Raw genomic sequence first — 26,548 nt, forward strand, 5'->3', positions numbered from 1 at the left:
ACAAGAATGCTAATGCAGAAAAGCAAGAGGGTTGCTGGTTCTCTAGAAAGCCAGGCTTCTCCCAAGATGCCACCCCTCCACATCTTGGCTGAAGAATCTAATTTGGTTAGAGTAGTAAGCAGGACCTGATGCTGCCAGAAACATTGTCAAATAAGGCTCCAAATATGCACACCCACACACACTGACAGTATTAAACAGAATTGTTATCTGTCATTGAGAAAAATGTATATGTCTGTCTGGTTGCATACTGTCCTTCAGTGGATACACTCACAAAGTGTATCTAGAGATGTGGGGAAAAGTCTGGACATCTCTTAAGGCAGTTGTTCAGGGTGCAGCTGCTATACTGATTACTTTAATACATCTTGATTTAAAAATGCTAAGTGCATTGTCCTATACTATATTGCTCCCCTGGTTCATAGAAAACTAGAGTGATAGCAGTCAAGTGGTCAGGATCAGCTCACCTGAGCTTTGCTTGAAATACCATTCCAAGCCATTGTTTGTGTGCATTTTCTGACAAACTTCAATTTATTCTCTTTGGTATCTTTTGTTTTGAACTCCAGCGTTCTGGGGCTTGGTGTTCAGCCAGCTGTTCATTCATGGGCATCTCTTACCTTGATGGGTCTCATGAATTAGAAGAACTTGTGGCCCATTTCACTTTAATACTGCTTCCCGTGATGCTTCTCTAGCACAACTGTTTGTTCAGCTCTGATACTAAATGATGATTCAAGAATCAGTTATCCCCCATTTTCCTATTGAACCACTACTCTGTTTACCAAAAATGATCCAGTTACCCTGTATTAACTGTGTTAATTCTTCCACATAGATGCAATCTTAGTCAAAGATACCAGGAAGAAGAAACAACCTAGAAGTAGTAGAATTCTCATCATGCTGCTGCTCTTCTGGCAGGAAAAAACAGAAACTGAATTTTGATTGCTAAAGCATGCAAGCTTATTCACGTCTGAAATACTCTGATTCTGGTAGAAGACCCATTGTGTGAGTGACAGAGGGCACAGAGATCTAGTTGTCATCTAAAAATCAGCTTCTAGCTTTGATGTACTGACTGAAAGAGTTAAGGTTCATTCCCATATAGTAATTATTACAATGTAAAAATATTATCATTAGTGCATTTATACATAATATAATATATAATTAGCTTAATTAGCACATCAAAAGCACACTATACCTTCAATAAAGTGTTCACATCCATCTCAGACACTACTACGTCATCAGTAGATGAACTGTTCAAAACAATATAATTTAAAGTTCCCAGGTGGTCAAAATACATGCTAAATATAGCTCCTGGTGTAACTCTAAGCCTGGCATATTTTTGCATGCCTGGGGAAGGAACAAAGGAAAACACAATATTGCTAATATTAGAGTATGAGTAATTTTAGAACAGTGATTTTCAGTAAGGTCAGTGTCTGCCTTGCCAGAACTAGAGAGAGTCAGAATATAAATGTAAAAAAATAAATTATTGAATCAACAATCTATGTAAATGGGGGTCTTCTTCCTCAAAAGGACATCTTTATACCTTTACTTCTTTGTCTATTTTATTACCTTGTTTGTTTTAACAACACATCCTAAAAGAATGTTAACTAGGTCGATGCAGGTTTTTTGGACTGTATGGCCATGTTCTAGAAGCATTCTCTCCTGACTATTCGCCTGCATCCATGGCAGGCATCCTCATAGGTTGTGAGGTCACAACCTCTGAGGATGCTTGCCATAGATGCAGGTGAATCGTCAGGAGAGAATGCTTCTAGAACATGCCCATACAGTCCGAAAAACCTGCAACAACCCAGTGATTTTGGCCATGAAAGCCTTCAATGATCTTTAACTAGCTTGTTCATTTTCTCATGTTAAAATCCTGAGATTCAAAAACTTAAAGCATGTTTAAGGAGAGTTTTGATGCTAATTCTGCATGTTTGGACTACACCACTGGTCACAAATTGGGAACCCAGGCAACCAGATGACGAGAGGGACCTTCAAATGCATAAAGATCAACTGACAATTAGAAAAGAACCTGTAGTACCTCACACATCTGTTTCAAGAGACAGGGAAGATGTGGGTCAAATTATGCTATGTTAATTGTGTCATAAATAATTATTTGTTTTTCAATTTTTTACACCAACAGATGCATAAATCTTGGGCAAAATATGGGAGGCTGTTCTTTTCCCAGGAAAGAAGTGATGTGATCTGAAAATTTAGTATGACAATTTAACGGAAAAAATTAGGAACCTTCTCCAAAGATTCATGGCCATGTGCATGTAGAGATAAGTGTTTTTCAGGATTGCAACTGTTGTATTCCATAACAGGAACACCTCTGTCTATAAACATCACACCTGTATAGTAAAATCAGAAATCAGCTTATTGAAGGATACATGAAAGCAAAGCAATAAAAATGATAGAAGCAGTATAATCCAAAACAGTATATTCCAAAGGTAACAAATAGTCCATGAACTTCAAGGTACAAAGGTAAAAACACAAGATCCAAGGATGCAAAATCCAAAAGAACAAGACAGCATAGACATCCAATACCTACAGCAGCAACCTGGCAAAACTTGAAACATGAAGCTATAAATCCACTTGGAAACAAAATGGTCATGAAAATTCAACATTGACCAGACTGAGCTAAAATCATTTCCTTTCATGAAATGAAAGGAAAACATTCAGTTTGCCTTTGCAACCAGATAAGGATTTCTTATCCCTCTTTTTCAGCAGATGGGCTGACCTTTGGCGAGTTTGGGAACTTTCCTTATTTTATAAAAGTCTTGTCTTCTATCTTCAATCTCATTAATTTCTGCACCTGACAAATCATCCTCAGAATACAGTTTCTCAGAGAAAGGTTCTCATGGGCCCCCTTCAGGAATTTGGCCTTGAGAATCTATAGGAAAAGCACTCTGTTCATGAGAAAATTCAGGCCTCTCAGCAAGGCCAGAAACTTGACAATTCAGGCCCAGGAAAACCATAATCCCCACTGACATTAGACACAGGCCCAGGAAAACCATCATCCCCCTTGACATCAGACACAATCACAGGCTAAACTACAACAGCACCTTAAAAGAGAAGTACTAAGTCCCCTTTTCCATGAGCTATCCTGTGTTTTTTAATAAGAAATTCCCAAACCAGTTTATGATGACAAAAGTAGCATAAATTTTCACTTTAGGACACACAGAGAATGAACATGTTAAGATGTTGACATGATGAACAAAGTTTAGTACATGTGTCATGGAAATACTGAAGTCTATGCCAAATGTTAGACATGTGCCTCAGAAATCTCACGGACTATGGTATATATAAATACTATACATATTTTATTGCCACTTTGACTTGATTGTTCACAGTACAAATACGCATCATGCACCTGATAGACTGGAGTTCAGAACATGAGCGCTTATGGCCATACTTAAAACTTTAAGGTGACACAAAATCTTTGTTTTGTTACAAAATATTAATATGGCTAGTTTTCTGAAAGCTATTCCAGTAAAGATGTTGACACTTCTATGTTTGATATTCTTTAATGTTCTGTATCCACATGATAGTGAAGATGGCATGATAATCTGCCTCACTGCATATTTAAAATCCCTCCATGTTTACAGACGTCTACAATTTAAAAAAAATCTTACCTGCCTTAGTGTAGAATATTGTGCCTTTGTCTGAGACGAATACAATAGCTTGGGTGTAAACACATGTGTCTGTTTCTACAATAGTCTCATTCTCCAGTTTCATTATTGGTGTAAAAGCATTGCCTCCATCATAAGAAATCCATACCTAAGCAGAGTATGGGAACTGAATTTAATAATAACTGACTTTTTGCATATTTAATTAAATATTAAGGATTTCATCAGCGTTGCCTTAAAAAATCCTACAAATCTCTTGGGAAATTATTTAAAGTTAAGGCAAAGTGCACTTAGTGTTCCACCTTTCAGAATTTATTTAATCCTATTGTTGTCGATAGAGTTTGAGATGGGTCATCTCCCAGTGGAGGATGAGGGTCTAAATTCTCCAGTTGTGGTGGTCTCAAGGTAAAGAGCTGTGTGCAAATATTCAGTTCACCTAATTAGAGCAGCAACTTCTTCTGACTTTGCACTATTTGATGGCAGGGTGTTTTGGATGTTTATCATTTACAGGACTATGCTAAGTCATAGGTGACTTGATGGCAATTAATAATAACAAAATTAGTAACATAGACCTCAACTGAATAAATGCATTTATTTGGGCCCCATCTACACTGCCATGAAATTCAGTTTCAAAATGCAGATGAACTGCACCGAACTGAATTATATGGCAGTGGAGACTCATTACTTACTTACTTACTTACTTACTTAGGCGATCCCTCGTAGTCCAAGGATGATGGTCCTCCAAGGTTGGTGTTCTGGTGGTGGGTCCATAGGTGACTGTGGAACACTATTCTTGATCTACATCTTCTCCCACAGTGAGGGCATTGGTTTCCAGGTGGAAGACGGTCCCAGTCGGTGTTGACTTGACGCGCCTTCCTCTTGGCACGTTTCTCTCTTTCGCCCTCCATTTGTGCCTCTTCAAATTCTACAGCACTGCTGGTCACAGCTGACCTCCAGCTGGAGCGCTCAAGGGCCAGGGCTTCCCAGTTCTCAGTGTCTATGGCAGAGTTTTTAAGGTTGGCTTTGAGCCCATCTTTAAATCTCTTTTCCTGTCATCCAACATTCCGTTTTCCATTCTTGAGTTCAGAATAGAGCAACTGCTTTGGGAGATGGTAGTCGGGCATCCGGACAACATGGCCAGTCCAGCAGAGTTGAAGGTGGAGGACCATCACTTCAATGCTAGTGGTCTTCGCTTCTTCCATTTGTCTGCTTGTCTGGAACCTCCCCCATGGCCACTCCTGGGAGTGCACGATTCCAGTCGTTGTGCCCGCAGGTTCTTTGGAACACGCAAGCCCTCTCACTATGACAAGGTGACAGTTCCATCGAGGGGGAGTGGAGAGTCATATAATCCAGTTCAATGTAGTTCAATCTGCATTGTATGACTCTGTATTGACCATTATAAAGCTGTACAAAGTGGATTATATGGCAGTGTAGATGGGGCCTTAGTTAGCTTTCTTTTTCTCTCCAGTCATGGTGGTGCCAAGGGTCACTGTCCACTCTGCTCTGTATATATCTATTATTTATTATTATTTATTTAAAACATATTCCACCCTTCTCACCCCGAAGGGGACTCAGAGCGGAGCACAACATATACATGGCAAATATTCAATGCCTGGGTACAATACATAAATATTAAAAAACTTTTATCTAAATATTAAAATACACCATTTAAAATAACACAATTTAAAACCATCCTAGCCATCAGCTTCAAATCCAATTGGCCCTGTCATCTTTCCCATTATCGCTTCATTGCCCTGTCCCGAAAGTTTGGTCCCACAGCCAAGTTTTTACCATCCTTCTAAACGACAGTAGGGAGGGGGCCAACCTGATCTCACAAGGAAGGGAGTTCCATAGCCGGGGAGCAATCACCAAGAAGGCCCTGTAACATGGGAGTTGTATGCTCCCTGTATGCCGCCCCAGTTATTAACCTGGCTGCCTCTCGTTGGACTATTTGAAGCTTCCGAGCAGTCTTCAAAAGCAACCCCACGTAGAGTGTGTTGCAGTAGTCTATTCTAGATGTAACGAGAGTGTGGACCACCGTGGCCAAGTCTGACTTCCCAAGGTACGGGCGCAGCTGGAGCACAAGTTTTAATTGTGCGAACGCTCCCCTAGCCACCACCGCAACCTGGGATTCCAGGCTCAGTGATGAATCCAGGAGAACTCCCAAGCTTTAAGAGGAATATGACCCCGTCCAGCACAGGTTGCGACCCTATATCCTGTTCAGTCTTGTGACTGACCAGGAGGACCTCTGTCTTGTCTGGATTCAACTTCAATTTGCTCGCCCTCATCCAGACCGTCACAGCAGCCAGGCACCGGTTCAGGACTTGGACAGCCTCCTTAGCATCAGGTGGAAATGAGTGATAGAGTTGGACATTATCTGCGTACAGATGGCATCGAACTCCAAAACTCCGGATGATCTCACCCAGTGGCTTCATGTAGATGTTAAACAACATGAGGGACAATAATGAGCCCTGCAGGACCCCACAGGACAATGGCTGTGGAGCCGAGCAGGAGTCCCCCAGCAACACCTTCTGGGTACGACCCTCCAGGAAGGACTGGAGCTACTGAAGAACAGTCCCTCCAAGACCCATCCCTGCAAGGCGCCCCAGAAGGATACCGTGGTCTATGGTATTGAAGGCCTCTGAGAGGTCCAGGAGAACCAACAGGGACACACTCCCCCTGTCGACCTGTCTGCGGAGATCATCCACTAAGGTGACCATGGCTGTCTCAGTTCCATGTCCCGGTCTGAAACCGGACTATGACGGATCCAGATAATCAGTTTCGTCCAAGAATCCCTGGAGCTGCGAGGCAACCACACGTTCAAAGACTTTGCCCAAAAAGGGGAGATTGGAAACTGGCCGAAAGTTGTTCAAATCAGTGGGATCCAGTGATGGCTTTTTCAACAGCGGTTTTATCACAGCTTGTTTTAAGCTGGCTGGAATTTTGCCTTCCTGAAGGGAGGCATTCACCACCACCTTGACCCACTCTGCCAACCCCCCTCTGGCTTCCTTTATCAGCCAGGATGGGCAGGGGTCCAGGATGCATGTGGTCGCCCTCACCTCTCCAAGAATCTTGTCAACATCCTCGAGTTACACAAATTGAAATAAATCAATTAAAACTGGAAAAGCAGGTGCTCTTGCTACATCTTCAGAGACTGCAGTAACTGTGGCGTCCAGGTTGGAGCGAATCAGAGCAACTTTATCCGTGAATAACCGAGCAAATGCCTCACAGTGAGCTGTTGAAGGGCCAGGGAAATACACAAGGTTTTAGATCTACTGACTGGAAGGGAGTAGGCTGGATTAAATATTTCTGTGAGCAACTGTGGTTAGTACTTATGCATGGCATTTAACAACATCACCCTATATCTCAGGTTTGAGCCCCAAAACATTACAATCTGGAGATGAAGGACCAGACAATCCTGGCTGTCAAACCTAGGGTTTTTCTTGTTTATGTTAGAGCTGCTGCTGCTCCTGAGAAATTCAGGTCTTCTCTATTTTAGAATGAACATTTATACACTCAACTATTATCTTTAAACCCAAATACAAGCAGCTGGATATGGAGACGTTTTGATAATTTTTTTTAATGCTGTGTATGGTTTTTATATTTTTATTGCTGTTAGTGTTTTAATGGTATTTATGATTGTTTTAATTGTTGTAACTGTTTTGGCATCAAATTGTTGTCTATTGTTAACCGCTCCTAGTCACCCTTGGGCTGAGAGTGGCGGTATATAAGCACAGTAAATAAATAAATATTAGATGAAGGGGGGCAGGTACTAGGTTATTACAGGGAGGGAGGGAGGAGGTGTGTCCCGCTGATAGATTTGGGGAGAAATCTTGGCCCTTCACAGACCAAATTGTGTGGGCCTGATGTAAACTCTAATAGAGACGATCTAAAACCTTGTGTATTTCAAGTTTCCTTCCCTCAAAGGATGTATTTCTTTTCCAAAATAATCTATGAACGTCCGTAATTATGATCACAATAAAAATGCAATTATTTATCAGTGTCAACAGGTTTCTTGCTCTTACACACCTGATTTCCGTAAGCGTATAAGAAATGACTGCCTGGATGGAAAAACATTCCAAATGGGATAAAGTCTAGATCTGGAAACCAAAAAGCTGGAAATTTTCTCTGTTTCCTCAGTTCATTGCCTTCTAACTTATGCACTGACACCAATGCCCTGTTCTAAAAAGAAGTGGAAAATAGAGACAATGGGAAATTGTACATTATCAGAAATGAACAATAAATTTAGTAGGAAGGTACTACCACTATGTTTGGGGGCCTTTGGGGTCAAAACAGGTATTTATATTTCCACAACATGAACTTGGGGTGGAGGGGTTGTATGCTCAGGAGAAGAGAAGTCAGGAAGTCAATTCTGCTTTTTTTCTGTTCCAAGAAGGCCCCCAAACTTGATGAAAATGCACCCATCTCCCTAGAAGACTTTTTTTATTCTCTTGATACTTATAAATGACACACCAGCAGAAGGTGGATGGAGGGAGAAAATCGCTCCCCCCACTTTTCTCCTGGAACATCATTTGTACGTGCCAGGAGAACTCTGGCAGCCATCTTATGGAGCCCGGGTGAGTTCTTTTCCTTTTTTACTGTGTTTAGGGAGGCTTCGGGGGGGGGGGGGGGTGGGTGGGTTAAGTGTCCCAGTGTTCTACTGGGAAGTCCCATTAGAACATCTGGACACTAACTCCAAGAAAGTGCATGCTTTCAGAGGGGGGTGGGTGGACAGGGCCCCAGAAACATCCGTGTTTTTTAAACGCGGATTCTCTGGGATAAAGCCCCATCTGCAAGGCCCTCAGAAAGGTTTAGAGCTTTCCCATTTATGTATTAATGAGGCCCATCTTCAAATCACCAGGCACACCTTTCAAGTGGCTATGTTTAGAGATTGATCAACAAAGGAGACAGGACAACATTGAGAGAGTTGAGGATAGCTGTAGCTAAGACTGCCTTTGTAGAGCTTCAGCTAGTGTACTAGTTATTTCATTTCCTGAATAATGTTCTACTAATATCCAGATTTGATTATTTCAACATCAAAAGCATTTGGAAATGTAAAAAGCATCAGCCACTCTTATATCAATGCACTGGGTGACACCAATCCTAGAGGTGCACTGGAAGAGAAGAACCATAAACAATTACAAAATGCTAAATAAATTATACTGTTTTACCTGTTGAGATAAAATTGCTATGCCTGTGTTCTGTTCATAATCAACTATGAATGAAACTACCCGTCTAGAAACTGTTCTTTCAGCTTTTGTTCTGTGAGGCAAGCAATTGTGCCATTTAGTAAATGAATCATTACTATAGAAGCAGGTGGATTCCTGTTTAAAACAAAATGAAATTAGTGCAATTGATGTAGGAATCAACCACAGCTCTGGTTCCAGTGTTATCAATTTTTTTTAGTACAATGGAAATGAAGAAAACAGTAATTAATATTCCACTTCATTTTGAAGACAAGTGGGTTTCTACAATTTTTCCAAGAATGCACTAAAGATGTATAATGGGATTTTAAAAAGACATTTTAAAATCAAGACAAAAAAAAACACAAACAATGGAAGCAACAATATTTCCCTGTTGGGTTTAGATATTTAATAACCTAAACATACTAATTATAATTTTTGAACCTATGAAGTTTCCTTTTTTCATCCATACTTTGTAATGCTCACTTCTATATAATTTAGTAACAACATGATAGTAGCTTCTTCACTATCTTAAGCCCATTTTTTCTGTCCTACCAGTTTAGGCACCTTCTCAGTCCAACTCTTTGAACCTTGCTCAGGAATTCAGAGCATAGAATCATAGAATCAAAGAGATGGAAGAGACCTCATGGGCCATCCAGTCCAACCCCCTGCCAAGAAGCAGGAACATTGCATTCAAATCACCCCTGACAGATGGCCATCCAGCCATCTGCATGTTCATCTGCATGTATGAACTATGGCATCTTCACAGAAAACATTTCATTATTTTTTGGTCATTCTATCCCTTATCTCCCTTTAGCTTAAAGCCTTCCATATAGCAGTTTATAAACCTAACAAATATTGGGCAGAGAAACTGAATACAGTGTTAGATTAAATGCTGCAAGCTATAAGCACTCTGTGTAAGCACCTTCTGCTAAAACTGGGTTTGATGGAAACTTCACTGAAACTTTCTCTCCATTTCTGAACACTTATTGCCATGACTGTTAGGACTACTGAATAAAATTATAATCAACAAAATAACATCAGGTATTACTGCCTTTTATCTTACCTGACTTAATGTCTTGTCTTTGTTAAATGACAGACCAACATAGTCCACTGGAAGAGATAAATGCATTAAGTACAAATCACTGTTTGCATTTCTAAAAGACAATTTACAAAATGTATTCATCTTAATTGACCTCAGAGTTACATTTTAAATGTTAGTTTTGCTCTAGACTGTTGCACCCCATCCAGAATTCACCTTGCACTCAACACCAGTCAGGAATCTCAAAAGTGGTAATAAAACAGTTTATTAAGAAAAATACATATCAAAAGGAAAAGTCACCATAAGAAATACGAAAGACAAAGTTCAATAGGTAATGGGGAAAATAGTCAATAATAAGCCAATCCAAACTGGCAATAGGGGAAAACACTCCACAGGATCTTGATCTAAAATCCCCTCATATCCCTAATTGAAATAATAATCCACCACTTTCCCAGGCTTGGAAATACCAATCCCCTAATCGTCATTTGGTTGAACCACAACATAGACTTCAAAATGCTTGATGGAATAAGAAAGGAATGACTATGGATACTCTTGACAGCATCTTGTGCTGAAATGCTTTCATCTGCAAATCTTCATAAATACTATGTAGCAATTTCTCAACAGTTATATAAAGGCAATATGCCTATCTGCACCAGATGCACATGACAAACAGGAAGGAAGCTATCTAAACACTGGGTGAATCTACACTGACCTGCTATCTTGAGGCCACCTTTCATTCTGCAAATCACTGTCAATGCCACAGAATCCAAATCAAGAACTTTATATTTATGTTTTATTATGTTTTATTTATTGATTAAAAAAATCATCTGTTCCTGCAAATAGTTCAGCCAACATGACCTTTTATCATGTACAGGCAACCCCTGTGTTACAAACATCTGTCTTACAAATGACTCATAGTTAAGAACGGGTGTGGCACTACAGGAAGTGGGAGAAATCTACCCTCAGGAAGAGAAATTCACTCCTGAAAGAGTTATCCTGGGGAAAAGGTGCCTCCACTGCAGCTTTCTCAGCAGTCTTTGTTTCCACAACAAGCCACATTTTTCAGAATCTAATCATCACAGGGACAGAAAGTGAGGTGAAATCTTCTGAACAGGGCACAGACAGCAAAACAAACACCACAGGGGTGTTAACCCTTCCCTATGATATCCAAAGCTAAAATATATAATTTCTGACACTTAAAAATGTACCTGTTCCAAACTTACAATCAAATTCAATTTAAGAACAAACCCACAAAACCAATCTTATTTGTAACTTGAATGCCAGTGTTTGAATATATAAGAATGTCCTTTTAAAAAATATCGTAGGGATCAGCCTCTACTATAATATTTCAGTTACTCTCTTGCTTCTTATATTTATACCACTTACAGCTCTGATTTCCTTACCTTCCTCCTTTTCTCTGTTAGCTAGACACTGGCGACTATACCATATTCTTGCTCTGAAATAATCATCCTACAAGGAAAATGTGAAATAAGTTCATACTGTTCCCACTACTATTTTTTATGTATGCTATGACTGGCAAGATTCAGAAAAGGTTCAATAAATCACAGCCCACTGTAATGTTGCTGCCATACTATGCCTCAAGATTTTTCAAGGCCCTGGGAGTGCTATAGGACTACCATTTGGCAGGAAATAAAATACTGAAGAGCACCAGTTCCTTTTAGCCCCTGTGACAGTTCCAGCAATGCAAGTCATGGCTACTTAAGAGAGGGAGGAAATGTCACATATTTTATGAAAGAGCAGGAAGATAAAACGGCTCCAAGGATAGAAACAGCCATTAAGAAGGTTTTTGTCTTAAAAACCTCCAAATGAAACAGCATATGGCATTGTTGAACAGCTATTAATGCCAGAAAGTTGTTTCTAATGTTTAGGTAGAATCTTTTTTTCTGCAGTTGGAATCCCCATTACAGCGTGTCTCAGTCGCTGGGGCAGCAAAAACAATCTTGCTCCATCTTCAATATGACATATTTTTACATATTTAAACATGGCTATTATGCCACCACTGAACCTCTCCTTTCTGCCGAGTTTCCCTCAAGGAATATACCAGTAGTTTCCAGACCTTTGATCATTTCAGTTCTCTTTCTCTGGACACATTCCACCTTGTCAATAAAGCAGATTTGTGAATCTGTGAAGAGACAGGCCCTGAAAAAAGGTATTGGGAAAGTGATAGATATAGATATTGTGGGGTGGCTCTGGAAGAGCTGAGGCAAGGCCCTGTTAGCTACTGGTAAACTGATGAAACAGCAGCCGCAACCCATTTAGGCAGGCATTGAGATGGCACAGAGAGGTCCTTGTAAGAACCGCCACAGAAGACAAAAATGCAAGGGGAAATGTGAAAGTAATTTGTCTTCTTTACATACAAAGGCAGGGTTTTTCTTATATCAAATGTGTGTCATATGTGCAGCTCATTCAGTCCTAGTGAGAGGAAAAGCCCCTGAGCCAACAGTGTATGAGGGTTATCCGGAAAGTATAGTTACAAGATTTTTAAATATATATTATATAGCATAGGTATTACATTAATTTTCCACATAATCATCATTCAGTGCATCCATTGGATGAGTTTTTGATGCCTGTGTCATAGAAGTTTCCTTCTGTCTTTTTCAGTCAGTTCATCACTTCGATTTTCACCTCGTTGTCGTCAGAAAAGTGTTTTCCACCAAGGTGTTCCTTCAATTTAGTGAGCAGATTATAGTCACTGGATGGGAGATCAGGGCTGTGAGAGAGGTGGCTTAAAACATCTCAACCAAATGAAGTCAACAACTCTTGTGCTGCATGAACAGTGTGCATCAGCATCTTATGACATTTGTTTTGGATGGCTCTGTGAAGTTTTTTCATTGCCTCACAAGATATTCTGCACCCATTTTGTCACATGCTGTCTTGACATTATGTCCTCTCCATAAACAGAAATGATTTCAGGATGAATTGCAGCAGCATTCATGACCTTCGCATTTAGGTAGCATATTACAGCACAAACTTCGCACTTGGAGGGAAATGGAATGAGGACGCTCATCTCTAACCTTCACCACAATGCCAGTCAGTGAACTACTGACGACTGGTACTGCTCGTTTGCTTCCGCTAGCTTTCCGCTACATGGCAGGGATACCAACTTCCCCTGTGAAAATCCCCTGTGCCTTGTAACCTTAATTTCTGGATAACCCTCATAATTACCACCGAAGCCAAACAAAGTAGCCCTGTCAACATGAACCCAAAGCGGCTGAAACAATCTTACTTACCATAAACTAGTTTGACTTTATGAATAGCAAAAACACCATTTAATCATTTCTTACCATTTCAAAGCCACACAAGGTTGGTTTCTTGAACTGGAAGACAATAAAATAATAAATGAAATACAATAATGCGAACAAAATTCCCCCTCCCATTTCTTCACAACGTAATTTTATAAAATATATTACTTTACAAAATTACTTCATCCATCACAAAGAAAAGATGTTCCAGGTTTACTGCCTAGTAATAATTTTTGTGACCTCAAGGGAAATGTTGGCACATTTAGAGGCATACTTATACTTACTTACTCTCAGCACCTGTCCAGATTCTGGTGGATAACGCAAATCATCACTGATAAATAATCCCAGTGTAGTAAGTATTATTAGACGAGTATTTATTAAAATTACATCCACAAGTGCAAGACCAGCACAGTCTGTGAGAAAGAAAGGGCCTCATGAGAATCATTACCAAAAAGTTATCTTGGCAACCACTTTATCACACTAGAGAAAAAATCCGCTTAAAATCCTGCTTCTGCTTCCTGTAGAATTCTGGAGTGTAGTTTAGGGAGGAGCCTTTAACTAAACTACAAGCCCCAGATTTCTGCAGGAGGCAGAAACTGGATTTTAAGTGGATCTTTTCTCTAGTTTGATGTGGGATGCTTAGATCCCAAATACCTCTTATATCACCCAGGATATGATTTTAATATTGCAATAGGAACAATCTAATTGAAGTATTGAAAAGAAAAAGGAATTACCATCTTCTAGGACAGTACAAATGGTGTCTGACAGGTTATACCACTTTGTATCTCGACTCATAAACCCAGTGTCAGTGATTCCTAAAACAACGCCTGTAGAGATACATGAAAAGAGAACGACAATATAAAATCGGGATGCAGCTATTTTCGGTACTGCATTATCCTTGCCATTATAACTCATTCTTGGTACATATTAACAGATATTTCCATGTAATCTTCAAGGAAAGCTCTTGAAGAAGGAGCAGTGTATTCCACATGTAGAGATTCTTTGTTGCATTTTGCCTTGTTCACTGAATCTTACAGATTCATTATACACTGGCAACACTCCCTTCATTACCAGTTTGTCTTCTGTCTTTCTTACCAGAATAAGTAAGAAATATGGCATAGCTCTACAGTACTGTCTGATTTTACCTTTCATTTGGAAATGTGGAGTGAGCCAACAGTTATGTTCAGAAATATGATAAAAGCAAAGGCATTATCACAAGCATGTTTGTCATCTCATATGTTCTATGTAATTCACATTAACATTTCCCCATATGACCAGGCATTTGGACAATGAGATAGCAGTGTTAAAAAACCATATATATATATATATATATATTGTTTGAGTAGGCTAGTGTATCCCAGGACATTCTGATAAACAATTTGGTAATGAAAGAATTATTGTAAATGCAATTGATAAGAATGCAAAAAGACAGAATAAACTGGAGGGAGCTTTAACTACTGCTATATTAAATGAGCAGTGAGCAGATAAGCATCATTTTTCTTTATCTATATACAGTATATATGTGTGTATGTGTTTGAAAATATGTATGTATGTTCCACAATGTCTCCTACATGACTTGATGGATCTGCACCATACCTTGTCGACATATGTTTTATTCGTCAACTAAAAATACTAGTGCAGTTCAAAGTACAGAAATTCTGTTTGCTGGTTAACAAATGTTTGAAATGATCTATATTGCTGGCCAATGAGCCTTATGCCACAGTGCTTACAACTACCCACAAGAGGGCAGTGGAGTATTGCCATGGATGCATTCTAAGTCAGGCCTTCTCAGAGGTCTATATATTATAATCAACAAGAAGAGCCTTTAGGGCATTATATAGTTAGATATGATTAGCTAGGGGTGTGCAATCTGTTCTGTTTTCATTTTGAATTTTGGGTAACACCCCCCCACACACACTTCTGTTTTCAGGAAGATTCCAGGAGATTAGGAGGGGGGCCATTTGGAATCGTAATTAGGAACCCTTAGTTCCATTTCCATAAGCATCTTCCCTGAAACCAGAAAAGGGGGGGGGGGGCACCCGTAAACAAAACAGAATTCTGTGCTATTTCGTACACACCTATGCTACTGCCCTGTGACCCTATGAAGCTTCTTTGCATGAATAAGTGTGTTTAAGTCTCTTAAATTCAGTATAGCAATCTGTTGCTTTTAGCTATATACTGAATAACAGAGTTCTCTCTTTCATTACTGGGTGCAGGGGATGAATTCTGTTGCTTAAATAGTAAAAGTGGCTCTACTGGTACGTCTGTACCAGGAGCTCCAACTTTATTTTCTTTCTGTTATCTGTTTGCAGTTATAGGGCAGGCCTTCTGTCCATCATAATTAAGCTTTGGTTCCGCCCCTTGTTCAGGGCTCTGGGAGGGAAAGGAACCATTTTTTGGGCAGTCTCACACAAGGAAGCTAGACTATAGGACGTAGACCAGCTCGTCAAGTAGAAAAGCTTCTTTTCTCAAGAGCATTCAGGGAAACAGAACATCTGGGGAAACAGAAACAGAAATTCCAGGGAAAAGGTCCCAAGGCTCTTGCTGAGAGATCACAGCCTCTCAGCCTCACAGCAATCACAGGGGAAACAGCCCTGAAGTTTCAAAGAATTCTCTGAGGGAGGACAGCATTACAGATCCACGGAACTTCAGCTGAAATATCTTCAAGCCTCGGCTGGTAAGTCTACTCGATACCCAGATGCATTTGGAATCGGTAGTAGGACCCACACCGATGAGGCATAGATAGTAAACAGCCTGGGAGAGGTTAAAAAGAGGTTTTCCTACAGAGAAGGTTCAGTTAATCAAAGTAAGGTACCAGCCCATTGAGGACTAGACTAAGAAAGCCTTGAAGTGTTGTTTGAACCATTAAAAATTTGTTGTTTGTTCCATAATAAAGACTTTGTTGTATCATTAAAAACTCTAAAGACCATCACTTCAGAAAAATTCCTGAGAACCTCTCTTTGAGGCGCCCCTGGCTTCCCGCTGGGCTTAAAGTATACGTCCTATAGAAAAGTACAGCTATTACAGGCCCAGCGCGCGACAGAATAGTGGCACCATGTAACAGAAAAGAATATCAACAGGCCTGACAAAGCAGTGCAATTTGCACAAGTACAAAATCACTTTTGAAAAATAAAACACCTCTCCTCTTCCCCTGCTCTTGAGCTCCCACTGCATCCCGATGAGGACTGAATATATACATGCCCATAATATACCTGATTCATTTGCCTAGACAAATGATGAAAAATGTGGACGATTTAATATTAATCAATTAATTCACTTCTCTATCTACCTCATAGTTAAGGCACACATACATGTGAGAAGACCTTTTTCCTTTTGGTGTTTCATTTCCAGAATGATAATCATGTATAGCCTCTCTAAAGCTTAAAAAATTCTGATAGATGCTATTGTAAGTCAAGGGGAATTAAATCAGTTTAGGAAAGAGATCTAAATATTAAAAATAGATAAATGAGAATGATATGGATGAAAGTCTTAATGAACTCACTCACAGCCAGCATGAAGTGACATTATTTGAAAGTGAAAGTGATTCATAGGATTGAGGCAGAAATGTGAAAAAATTGACCTAGTGTTAGCTACTGTTGGCAGTATGCTGAATATGGTAAATGTACTGTAAATGTATTGCTCTCTTGTCAAATTCTTGCAAGATCTTTTTAACCAAAGAGAAAGATGATAAACTAGACTATATACTCAACTCCAGAACAGGAATTAATTTAATTGTTTATGTCAGTTGTTAGGCAAGCAAAAACCATATACAGTCCCCAAGCTGGATTTTGACACCCTTGATATGACACACCATTAATCCAGAAGTTGTGCAAAAAAGATGTGTGTGGAGGGAGGGGGGTTGTGCCTATATTCCCCAGGGAATATTGAGGTGTGCTTTTCATGTTTCTGATCACCTGGGTTGCTTCAGGCCTATAAAGGCATTTTTAATAAAGAGAAAGTAACATAGAAGTTTGCTTTTTTGTTTAAAAATGATGTAAAGGCACCAAGGGGACTCAGCCCCTTGGGTAAGGAGTAATGCAACATCTCAACCATTGATTCTATTATTCTGTAGGCATTTAGTGATATAATTACCTGATACTGAAGCATCATAAATTAAACTAAGTATTGCTGCATCACTGGCACAAGGACTCTTTGTCAAAGTGGTATTTATCATTTGAGGCAATGTTAAAGAAATATCCATTGGAGTACCAAGTTTCCCAATCCATTGAAGAATAGGCTCTATAAAATAGAAAACATCCATAATTCAGGATTCTTGGTTTAAAATTAAGTAAACAATTATTCAATTAATATTTAAAATATTTAAACAACAGTATAGCAAAGTTCGTGGATTTCCCTGAGCACATTTTTCTGAAACATATATGGCACATATGAACCATTTTAAGAACTGTCTTCAGGTCTGAAGTGTTAGGGGAAAATGCATACTATCTAATTTCTAGGGCAGAGGTTCTCAAGGTGGAGCATAGCCAGTGCTATATGTGAACTTATGGCAAGAAACAGGAGAGAAAATATGCAGAATGCTCTGGGAAAGATCAAAAGGGTAGAAGGTTGTTTTTATTGTTGCAGGTAGTAAGAGCAGATAGGAGAAAGAAAGTTGTTTATCTTTATTAGGAGAGTCCCTAATGCTGACTCTCATATCTGTGGCTGGATCTACACTGCTCTATATCCCAGATTATCTGCTTTGAAATGGATTTTGTTAGTCTACACTGCCAGATAACCTGGGATAAGGGGATAATCTGAGATCAGATCCTGGGATACAGAGAAGTGGAAGGGGCCTGTGTGTCTGACATCTTGTGGCAGAGAAACCTCATAATGCTCCCTTCTCAAACAATGGGTAACAAAACACTAAAGCAGTGGTTCTCAACCTTCCTAATGCCGTGACCCCTTAATACCGTTACTTATGTTGTGGTGACCCCCAACCATAACATTATTTTCTTTGGTACCTCACAACTGTAATTTTACTGCTGTCATCTTGTAAATATCCGATATGCAGGATGTATTTTCATTCATTTGGAACAAATACTCGCTACACCCAAATTTGAATACTGATGGGGTTGAGGGAGGATTGATTTTGTCACTTGAGAGTTGTAGTTGTTGGGATTTCTAGTTCATCTACAATATCAAAGGGGATTCTGAACTCCACCAGACTTGGGACGCAGAGCTCCCATGGCCAACAGAAAATACTTTGGTGGGCATTGACCTTGGGTTTTGGAGTTGTAGTTCACCTACATGCAGACAGCACAGATGCATCTGGACCAAACTTGGCATGAATACTCAATATGCGTAAATGTGGACACTGGTGGAGTTTGGGAAAGATAGATCTTGATATTTGGGAGTTGTACTGGCAGGGATTTATAGTTCACCTATAATCAAAGAGCATTCTAGACCTTGACATTTGGGAGTTGTAGTTGCTGGGATTTATAGTTCACCTAAAATCAAAGAGCACTCTGAACTCCACCAATGACAGAATTGGGCCAAACCTCCCACACGGAACCCCCATGGCCATCAGAAAATACTGTGTTTTCTAATTGTCTTTGGTGACCCCTCTGACACCCCTTCGTGACCCCCCCAGGAGTCCCGACCCCCAGGTTGAGAAACATTGCACTAAAGACTTTTAGGAAAAGGGGGAAGTGCAAGCAGGAATGAAAAACATCTTGAGCTATATAGATCTAGGAAACATGTGAACACAAGACAGCATGTTTCCCCTAATTGTTATATATGCTTCTTCACTTCCAACATTAATGAGGCTTTGTCACACAGCTAAAAACTGTTAAAATAATGGCGTCTGGAGGTTTTGTAGGTGGAAAAGCTCCTTTGTCTTGTGGCTGAGCCTCCTCTCTATGTGAATACCACATGTTTAGCTTTTGCTAATTTGATTACATTAACATTGAAAATGAGTTTACAATTCTAATCTTGTGAGACACAACATGAAAATGACACAGCCTTAGAGACTGTAGGACAGAGTTAAAGCACCCTTAAACAGTTGCTAAATTTTCTTTAATTTACTCTTGCTTCACTTTTTAGTGAAGTATGGTCTGGATTCATTTTTCTACTCTCTCTCATCTGCATGTTATTTTTGTGTGAATATTTTCATCTTTCAAGATTTTAGGCTCTTTTGTATTAATGTTATAAGTGGCCTCCAAATATAGACTTCAAATTCATCATATTCTGAGGGTTCAGCACGGAATGTGTAATTTGAGATTAATTTCACATAGATTAAAATCAAGAGTTTATACAAACTATGGCTTACCTCTCATAATATCAAGCAAAGTTCCTTCAGTAGTGAACATATTTAATCCATGATGCATATTGAATTTTACAAACCACTCCTCTATTGGAGCAATATCTGCCTCAACAGTACATAAAAAAACAAAACACAATCAAAACATCAGTTAGTTATAAGAACATACATGGTTGAGATCCTACATCAGGTGACATAGCTATGACAACATGGATTTGGGAGCTAGGGAATGATGACTGCAGTGTTCTCTCAGTTGTGGGATACATTGAGAGAGCCCTTGGGGTTCTGCTGCAACAGTTTTGCTCAATGCAACAGAAAATACACAACAGTTGTCATTTGCTGATGTCCTGGTCTGTGGAAGCTTGAAAACCCTTCAGTTGGGGGCACTGCCTGGCCTAAGAGATAGAATGTTGGGGTCATGATCACTGGTTAATGAATATAAACATAAAATCCCAAACTTATAAGGCTGCAAATCCAGTTTACAATTTATGAATGGACCTTGTAACTACTGAATATACTCACATATAAGCCTAGAAATTTAATTAAAAAATCAACCTCCAAAAATCTGAGATGATTTATCCATGGAGCAATGTACTGTTCCATAACACTTTTTTTTTAAAAAAAAGAGCTGTCACCTTCCCCGAGGAGAGTGGTGAAAGATGAGAGAACGTTAATGAAGTACCAACTCATATTACTCTCTCTGCTGCAGTGCCATTTCTAGCCTTTTCAGATACCTGGATGAGAAAATGGCAGAGGTGACAGGTCTTTGGCACTTCCCCCTAAGGAGCTTTGAGAAAGTAAAAGGGATTTGTGGGTTCTCCTGTGACACATTACCCTCTCACCTTTCACCATTGTAAAGATAGAATTAAGTTTCATTATTGTAACTTAACTTTTATCAAAAAAGGAACTCTTTTTGAATGTTTGAGCAGGAAAATGGTGGCAGTGGTGGCCAGGTGCAACTGACCACTAAGGCAGCACTGGCACCTTCCCCTCTCCATGGAATCACCATTGATTTATCTATGGATCATATCAATATGTGCATGGTCTAAATTCACCGCAGTAGTGTGGTTGACCTATTGCACAACCTTAATTCACTGCCTTAAAATGAGAATCTCCCATCTATTCACAAGAACAGCCTAAGAGTGAGTTGAAAAGTGATTTAAGGTGATATTTAGTATGATGTTATGTGATCAGGAGTGCTTCTGTTCATGGCTAGGGAGCTTCTAACACGCACATGAATCCTGTTGGAATTGGTAATGCCTTTGTAGACCCTGCTGAATTAATTGATTCAGACCTTAGTGTGAAAGAACACTTAGTATGTACAGATAATGGTACTGGCATGAATGAAGTACAGAACAATTGGGAGGAATAACAGGCAATTATACCATTTTCTCACCTGTATTATATGTAATCTCTTCTCGGGGGATAGAAATTGACCATGAATCCACATCATCTCCCTTGTATTTAAGAAAATATGTTTTCAGAGAAAGGTTTTCAGTTTAATTCATATATTCTCATACATTTTAGGATAATTATTTAGCAATCGCTTAGCATCAATCTCATGCTTTTCATAACGGATATGTTGATATATTTAAAATATATATATTGAGAAGGAGGATCTAGTCCAAATCTCTCATTAACTGCACTGCTTACTGGGTCATGATTCACCTAACTGGCCACATACCGCTAATATAGTTTGCATAGGCTATTCCTGTTTCTTGGCAGAGGAATAAAATACATGTTGAGAAACCATTATCTCCTTCTTACTTATAATGACACTGGAGGAAAATGCTTGTTCACCTATACATTTCACATAAATACATATGTGGTGGTTCTTTTTAACACCAAAGCAGGAAATAATAACCTCAGGGGCTATCACGAATGGTCAGGTCTGTTCTCTGCTTCCACAAAGGGAATGGCTGGATCGAATAGTTTAAGGTTACAGGAGAGTAGTGGCCCCTCATGGCATAATGGGTTAAACCCTGCTCCAGCAGGACTGCTGACCAAAAGGACAGCAAATCGAATCCAGGGAGCAGTGTGAACTCCTGTCTGTCAGCTCCAGCTTCTTGTGCGGGGGCATGAGAGATGCCCCCAGCAGGATGATAAAACATCCAGGCGTCCCTGGGCAACGTCCTTGCAGACAGCCAATTCTCTTACACCAGAAGCAACTTGCAGTTACTCAAGTCACTCCTGACATGAAACAAACAAGCAAACCAGGAGAGTAGATTTTAATTCAACATTAGAAGGAATTTCTTGACAATAAGAATGGTTTGGCAATGGAACTAGTTGTCTAGAGAGCTGGTGCAATCTTCTTCTCTGGACATCTTTAAGAAGCTCAACACCTACCCAATGGGGATGATTTAGCTGGAGACCCTTAATTGAACAGGGGTTAGTTTTAATGGCTGTGAAGCTCCTTCAAAAGCTATGATTCTGTTATTCTATTTTACAACTCTTTTATAACATGATGGAAGAAAGTGTAGTATATGGGTCACCTGTAGCCCCTAATCTCTTTTCATAGCTCCAAGCACTATGCCTTGGGATGTTGTGTGGTGTTCGGGCTGTGTAGTTGTGTTCTAGCAGCATTTTTCTAAATCTTTTCCCTACTGCACAAGAAACCAAAAAGCTGGCACCAATGAGATTAACCTCTTCAGTCCACTCAGCACCACATGTTAATTTACATGGAGTTTCATGATGCTACTTCTCACACAAGCAGCAGTGGTTTTCTGTCTGTAGTGCACATGAGAGGTTTTCTGGAACCCTACCGTTAATAATGTGTATAAGGAATGATTCCAGCAGTTATTCTTGCATGTGATATTGCCAGAACAATATGATTTCTGTTGCTTCCAAGGTGTGAGGTGATAGTATGGCTGTGGCAAGTATGACCACATAAATTAATTCAAGAATAACCCGCTCTCTCAATCCCTGCCCTTCTTGGCTGGTCATGAAGGGAGGAGATGCAATTAGATCTTAAATACAATACAGTATTAATGTATCTCCGAGGGAATGCAACTTTCAAGTGTGCGACTTTCTACCCTGTTTAAAAGAAGCAGTTAGACTATTGCTGAAAAAGCACTCCCTGGATTCCCTGGACTTTAATCATTGCAGACTAGTCTCCAACTTTCCTTTTTTGGGCAAGGCGATTGAGAAGGCAGTAGCCCTCCAACTCTAAGCAGTCTTGGATGATGCACACTTCAGAGCAAGATATGGAGTTGAGACTGCTATGGTTGCCTTAGTGGATGATCTCTGTCAACACTGATAAGGCGTGTGGGTCTCTGTTGGTGCTTCTAGGCCTCTCAGTGGCTTTCGATACCATCAGTCATGGTATCCTTCTGGAACACTTGGGGGGATTGGGAATCGGAGCTACTGTGCTGCAGTAGCTCTGATCATAGATCTCAGGCAGGTTTCAGATGGTGGTCCCACATAACAGAAAAGGGGCTGAAGACACAGCAGACTAAACCCTTTTTATTCAGGAAGGCTTTTGAGGCAGAAAGTGTTAAAGAATGGGCTGAGGGATGTTGCATGGGGTTCAAATTGTTCTTAACTGGGTTTTCAAAACTTGTTTTAAAATTGTTTTAAGTAATGCAATATTTAATTCTATTTTAATATTTATATTTTGTAGGTTTTAAAATTGTATGATTCTGAAAGTTGTGAGCAGCTTTGGTTCCCAGTCCTTGGAGAAAAGTGGAGTACAAATAAATAAAATAATAACAACAGATCATCTTAATATGCCAGCCACAGATGTAGGCGAAACGTCAGAAGAAACTGCTGATAGTATATGGCCATATAGCCTGAAAACCACACAACACTTCAAAAACAACACCATTATGATGTGAGATCCTCCTTGCTTGGATAGTAGTTCCCAAGCTAACTAGACAGTCTCCATATCACTTGCTATCAGATTCTTTCAAATGGTGGTGCCAAGGATTGAATCTGGAACCCTCTGCATAGAAATCGCATATTCTTCCATTAGGCCTTCTCCAAAATGTTTTACCGTAGACATTTCGAAGTAGAAGACTTTTGAGTAGGTACTGTTGAAGATTTGTATGCTTGGAGCAAGACCTGCTGAAGTATAAAGCAGGAGATTCTTCCTTCTATTCTCCTTGGTGTCGGGCTTGTTGTAGTCATATAAATGACAAATGACTTCCTTTAACAAAATGATAAAAATGATTTAAAAAACAGGTTAATGAATCATGGATACATAATATATAACACAATCAACATTGTAAATGACAAACAAAATCTAAGGAATTATGTTAATGACTTCAAAATTAGTAAACATCAACAACAATAAATCATAATAAATGAGATAGTAAGAATGTGTGCATGCTTGATGGTCTGTTTTATGGTTGAACCTGTTTTTGAATTGTGTCTGCCTGCCTGCCTGCTGTTCAGGTGCTGCTAGCTGAGTGTTGCATCTATACTACATAATTATATCACTATAATTCCCATTTTAACTGCCTCGATTCCATCCTATGAAATCCTGAGATTTTTTATTTTAGGGAGGGAAATTTTGAATTCTCAGCCACTAAACTACAAGGGAGCTGTGGTTGTGCAATGGGTTTAACCCTTGTGCTGGCCGGACCGTTGACCTGAAAGTCAGCGGTTCAAGTCTGCAAGACGGGGTGAGCTCCTGTCAGCCCCAGCAGGGACATGAGAGAAGCCTCCCACAGGATGGTAACACATCCAAGCATCCCCTGGGCAACGTCTCTGCAGACTGCCAATTCACTCACACCAGAAGCAACTTACAATTATCTCAAGTCACTTTTGAAACAATAAGAAAAAACTAAACTACAAACCCCAGGATCTTACATGTTATAGTGGAATCATCATAATGGAAGGCCTTTAGATAGCGAGATCCTTTTCCCTGGATCTGTCCTGTCATTGACCTACAATATAGTACTGGATAACTCATTTAGTAAGTTGGCTGTCATACCATCTGATAATTTTATCACAGCTATAGCAGACCTTAACAAAATGTACTGTAGTAAAAAAAAAGACAGCACTTCCCATCTTGGGAATTCAATTCAAACAAGAAAGTTTATGTTCCCAGTGTTGAAACTCAATGAATCATTCTTGAAGTTCGCAGGTAATTGCCAGACCATTTTGTTTTGTTACATTCTAGTTTACAGATTCCTAGTTCCGTCTACATAAGAGCTGCCAGCCAATTTCGAAACTAGTTTTTTTTTTTATTTTAGGGTGTTTCTTTTCTCTTTATTAACATTTCACAGTTTTATTTATGTGTGAATCCAGAACACAAAATTGAAAACTTACCAATCTGTGCTCTGGAAGGAACAATTTAATTGCTTTAGTATCATTCCTGAAGACATCTGTGTAGCAGGAGAAACTTGAATTGGCCTCCACTGAAGGAGAAATTTTTGATTAAGGTTGTGTTTAATATTTCAAACTATCAATTGATTTTTCTTCTTTTCATGGACTAGTACATCTATGTTTGCTTTTCAAAGAAAAAACCCTGCTCACTTTTATCACTTTGTTTTCAGTGTGAAATCTTAAAACACCTTTCATTACCATTATAATTCCATTGCAAATCTAGATCACTGTTCCCATATTGCAGGCGAGAAAGCTAGGAACCCCCCAATGGCACCATTGGGGGGTTGACCATTGGTTGACCATTGACCGAAATTGACCGGAAGGTTGACGGTTTGAATTGGGGGAGCGGGGTGAGTTCCTGTCTGTCAGCTCCAGCTTCCCATGCAGGGACATGAGAGAAGCCTCCTACAGGATGCTAACGCACCTGAGCGTCCCTTGGGCAACATCCTGGCAGATGGCCAGTTCTCTCGCACCAGAAGTGACTTGCCGTTTATCAAAAAAAGGCGAGAAAGGGCTGTAGCTGAGAAAAAGTAGCTTTAATAGGAGTCCTGCCTGACTTTATCTGTTGATTTAATTCATATCCCACCTCTCTCCTAAACTGTCTTACAACAAGGATTACAGCTAAAATCAATTGTAGGTAAAAGTAAAGGTTTCCCCTGCCATTAAGTCTAGTCGTGTCCGACTCTGGGGGGCATTTCTCATCTTAATTTTTAAGCCGAAGAGCCGGCGTTGTCCGTAGATGCCTCCATGGTCATGTGACCAGCATGACTGCATGGAGCACCATTAACTTCCCACCGAAGCGGTACATATTGATCTACTCACATTTGCAAATAAGTCTTCAACTGACCTAAGCTGTCCTTAGTCCCCCCTCAGGGGTAGAGAACTGCTAAGTCGGCAGAGGTTGGTAGTTTGAATTTCTCCCTGGATTCGAACCACCAACCTTTCAGTCAGTAAGTTCAGCGGCTCAGTGGTTTAACCCGCTGTGCCACCTCAAAATCAAGTGAAATAAAATAATAATTAATTGCAATTAAAATGGCAATTGGATTGAATGGAGGGGCAAATGTGCCAGCAGATTGTGCTACATTTGCTGCTATGGTTTCTAGCATTGTTTTAAATATCCAAACAATATTTATGTAGTTCTTGACTATTTTCTGGCTCCTTCCAACACCAGCTGCAGATTTAAAATTCCATAAAATGCAGCAGTACCTGCGGATAGTACTAATAGTGTTTTAAATGGATTTAAACTTAATTCTTTATTTACTGTGTCATGTTTTTACTGTAATGTTTTGTATGTTGCCGACATCGAATTGTTGCCGTTGTAAGCCGTCCTTAGTCCCCCCTCAGGGGTAGAGAAGGATGGGGTATAAATGTTTGAAATAATAAATAAATAAATAAATAAATAAGTCTTCAACTGACCTTTTATATTGTAGGCAATTCCTGATGAAAGTTTCAAAGTTGCTGCAAGTACCATACAAATCTGCAACAGCTCCATCTGTGCAATAAAACACGTGTTTCAAACATTCATTTAAAATATGTATTGAAACTTGTCTCTCCTAACTGTTACAGTGACCAAGAAGCCGAACACAGAACAGGATATGAAGGTAGATGGCAATGGAAAGCATGGCTTTCTCTATGCCTCCCCGGGTGTTTGCGAAGACAGCGATAGGCAAAGCCTACTTTTCACCAAGGACAGGCCAACAGACAAATTCAGCCCCATTCCCAATAGGCTCAGCTTTGAATGTGTGCCTTGGTTGCCAAGGAAAAGTAATGCTCTGGACTTTCAAATAATGTTGTTGGGAAAATAAAATCCTGCTCACCACCCCGGACCACTGAAGACACCTGCAAATCAATCCAAC

General features: G+C 39.7%; 1 protein-coding gene across 1 annotated transcript in view; it reads right to left on the reverse strand.

Annotated features, from left to right (window-relative positions):
• The window catches only part of CATSPERB (cation channel sperm associated auxiliary subunit beta), a 58,425-nt gene extending 32,241 nt beyond the window's left edge, over window positions 1-26,184 (reverse strand). The window contains exons 1-15 of the mRNA XM_067462966.1: window positions 26,109-26,184; window positions 24,636-24,724; window positions 23,356-23,508; window positions 20,761-20,821; window positions 19,374-19,469; window positions 17,198-17,344; window positions 13,840-13,932; window positions 13,394-13,518; window positions 13,148-13,180; window positions 11,246-11,312; window positions 9,867-9,913; window positions 8,789-8,941; window positions 7,647-7,799; window positions 3,624-3,768; window positions 1,184-1,335 (exon numbers count right to left, since the gene is read on the reverse strand). Of these exons, the coding sequence (XP_067319067.1) occupies window positions 1,184-1,335; window positions 3,624-3,768; window positions 7,647-7,799; window positions 8,789-8,941; window positions 9,867-9,913; window positions 11,246-11,312; window positions 13,148-13,180; window positions 13,394-13,518; window positions 13,840-13,932; window positions 17,198-17,344; window positions 19,374-19,469; window positions 20,761-20,821; window positions 23,356-23,508; window positions 24,636-24,724; window positions 26,109-26,184 (1,590 nt within the window). The remainder of the gene's footprint in view (window positions 1-1,183; window positions 1,336-3,623; window positions 3,769-7,646; window positions 7,800-8,788; window positions 8,942-9,866; window positions 9,914-11,245; window positions 11,313-13,147; window positions 13,181-13,393; window positions 13,519-13,839; window positions 13,933-17,197; window positions 17,345-19,373; window positions 19,470-20,760; window positions 20,822-23,355; window positions 23,509-24,635; window positions 24,725-26,108) is intronic.
• Window positions 26,185-26,548: the final 364 nt, after the last annotated feature.

This window comes from Anolis sagrei, chromosome 1 (assembly GCF_037176765.1).
Source record: "Anolis sagrei isolate rAnoSag1 chromosome 1, rAnoSag1.mat, whole genome shotgun sequence".
Taxonomy (NCBI): Eukaryota; Metazoa; Chordata; class Lepidosauria; order Squamata; family Dactyloidae; genus Anolis; species Anolis sagrei.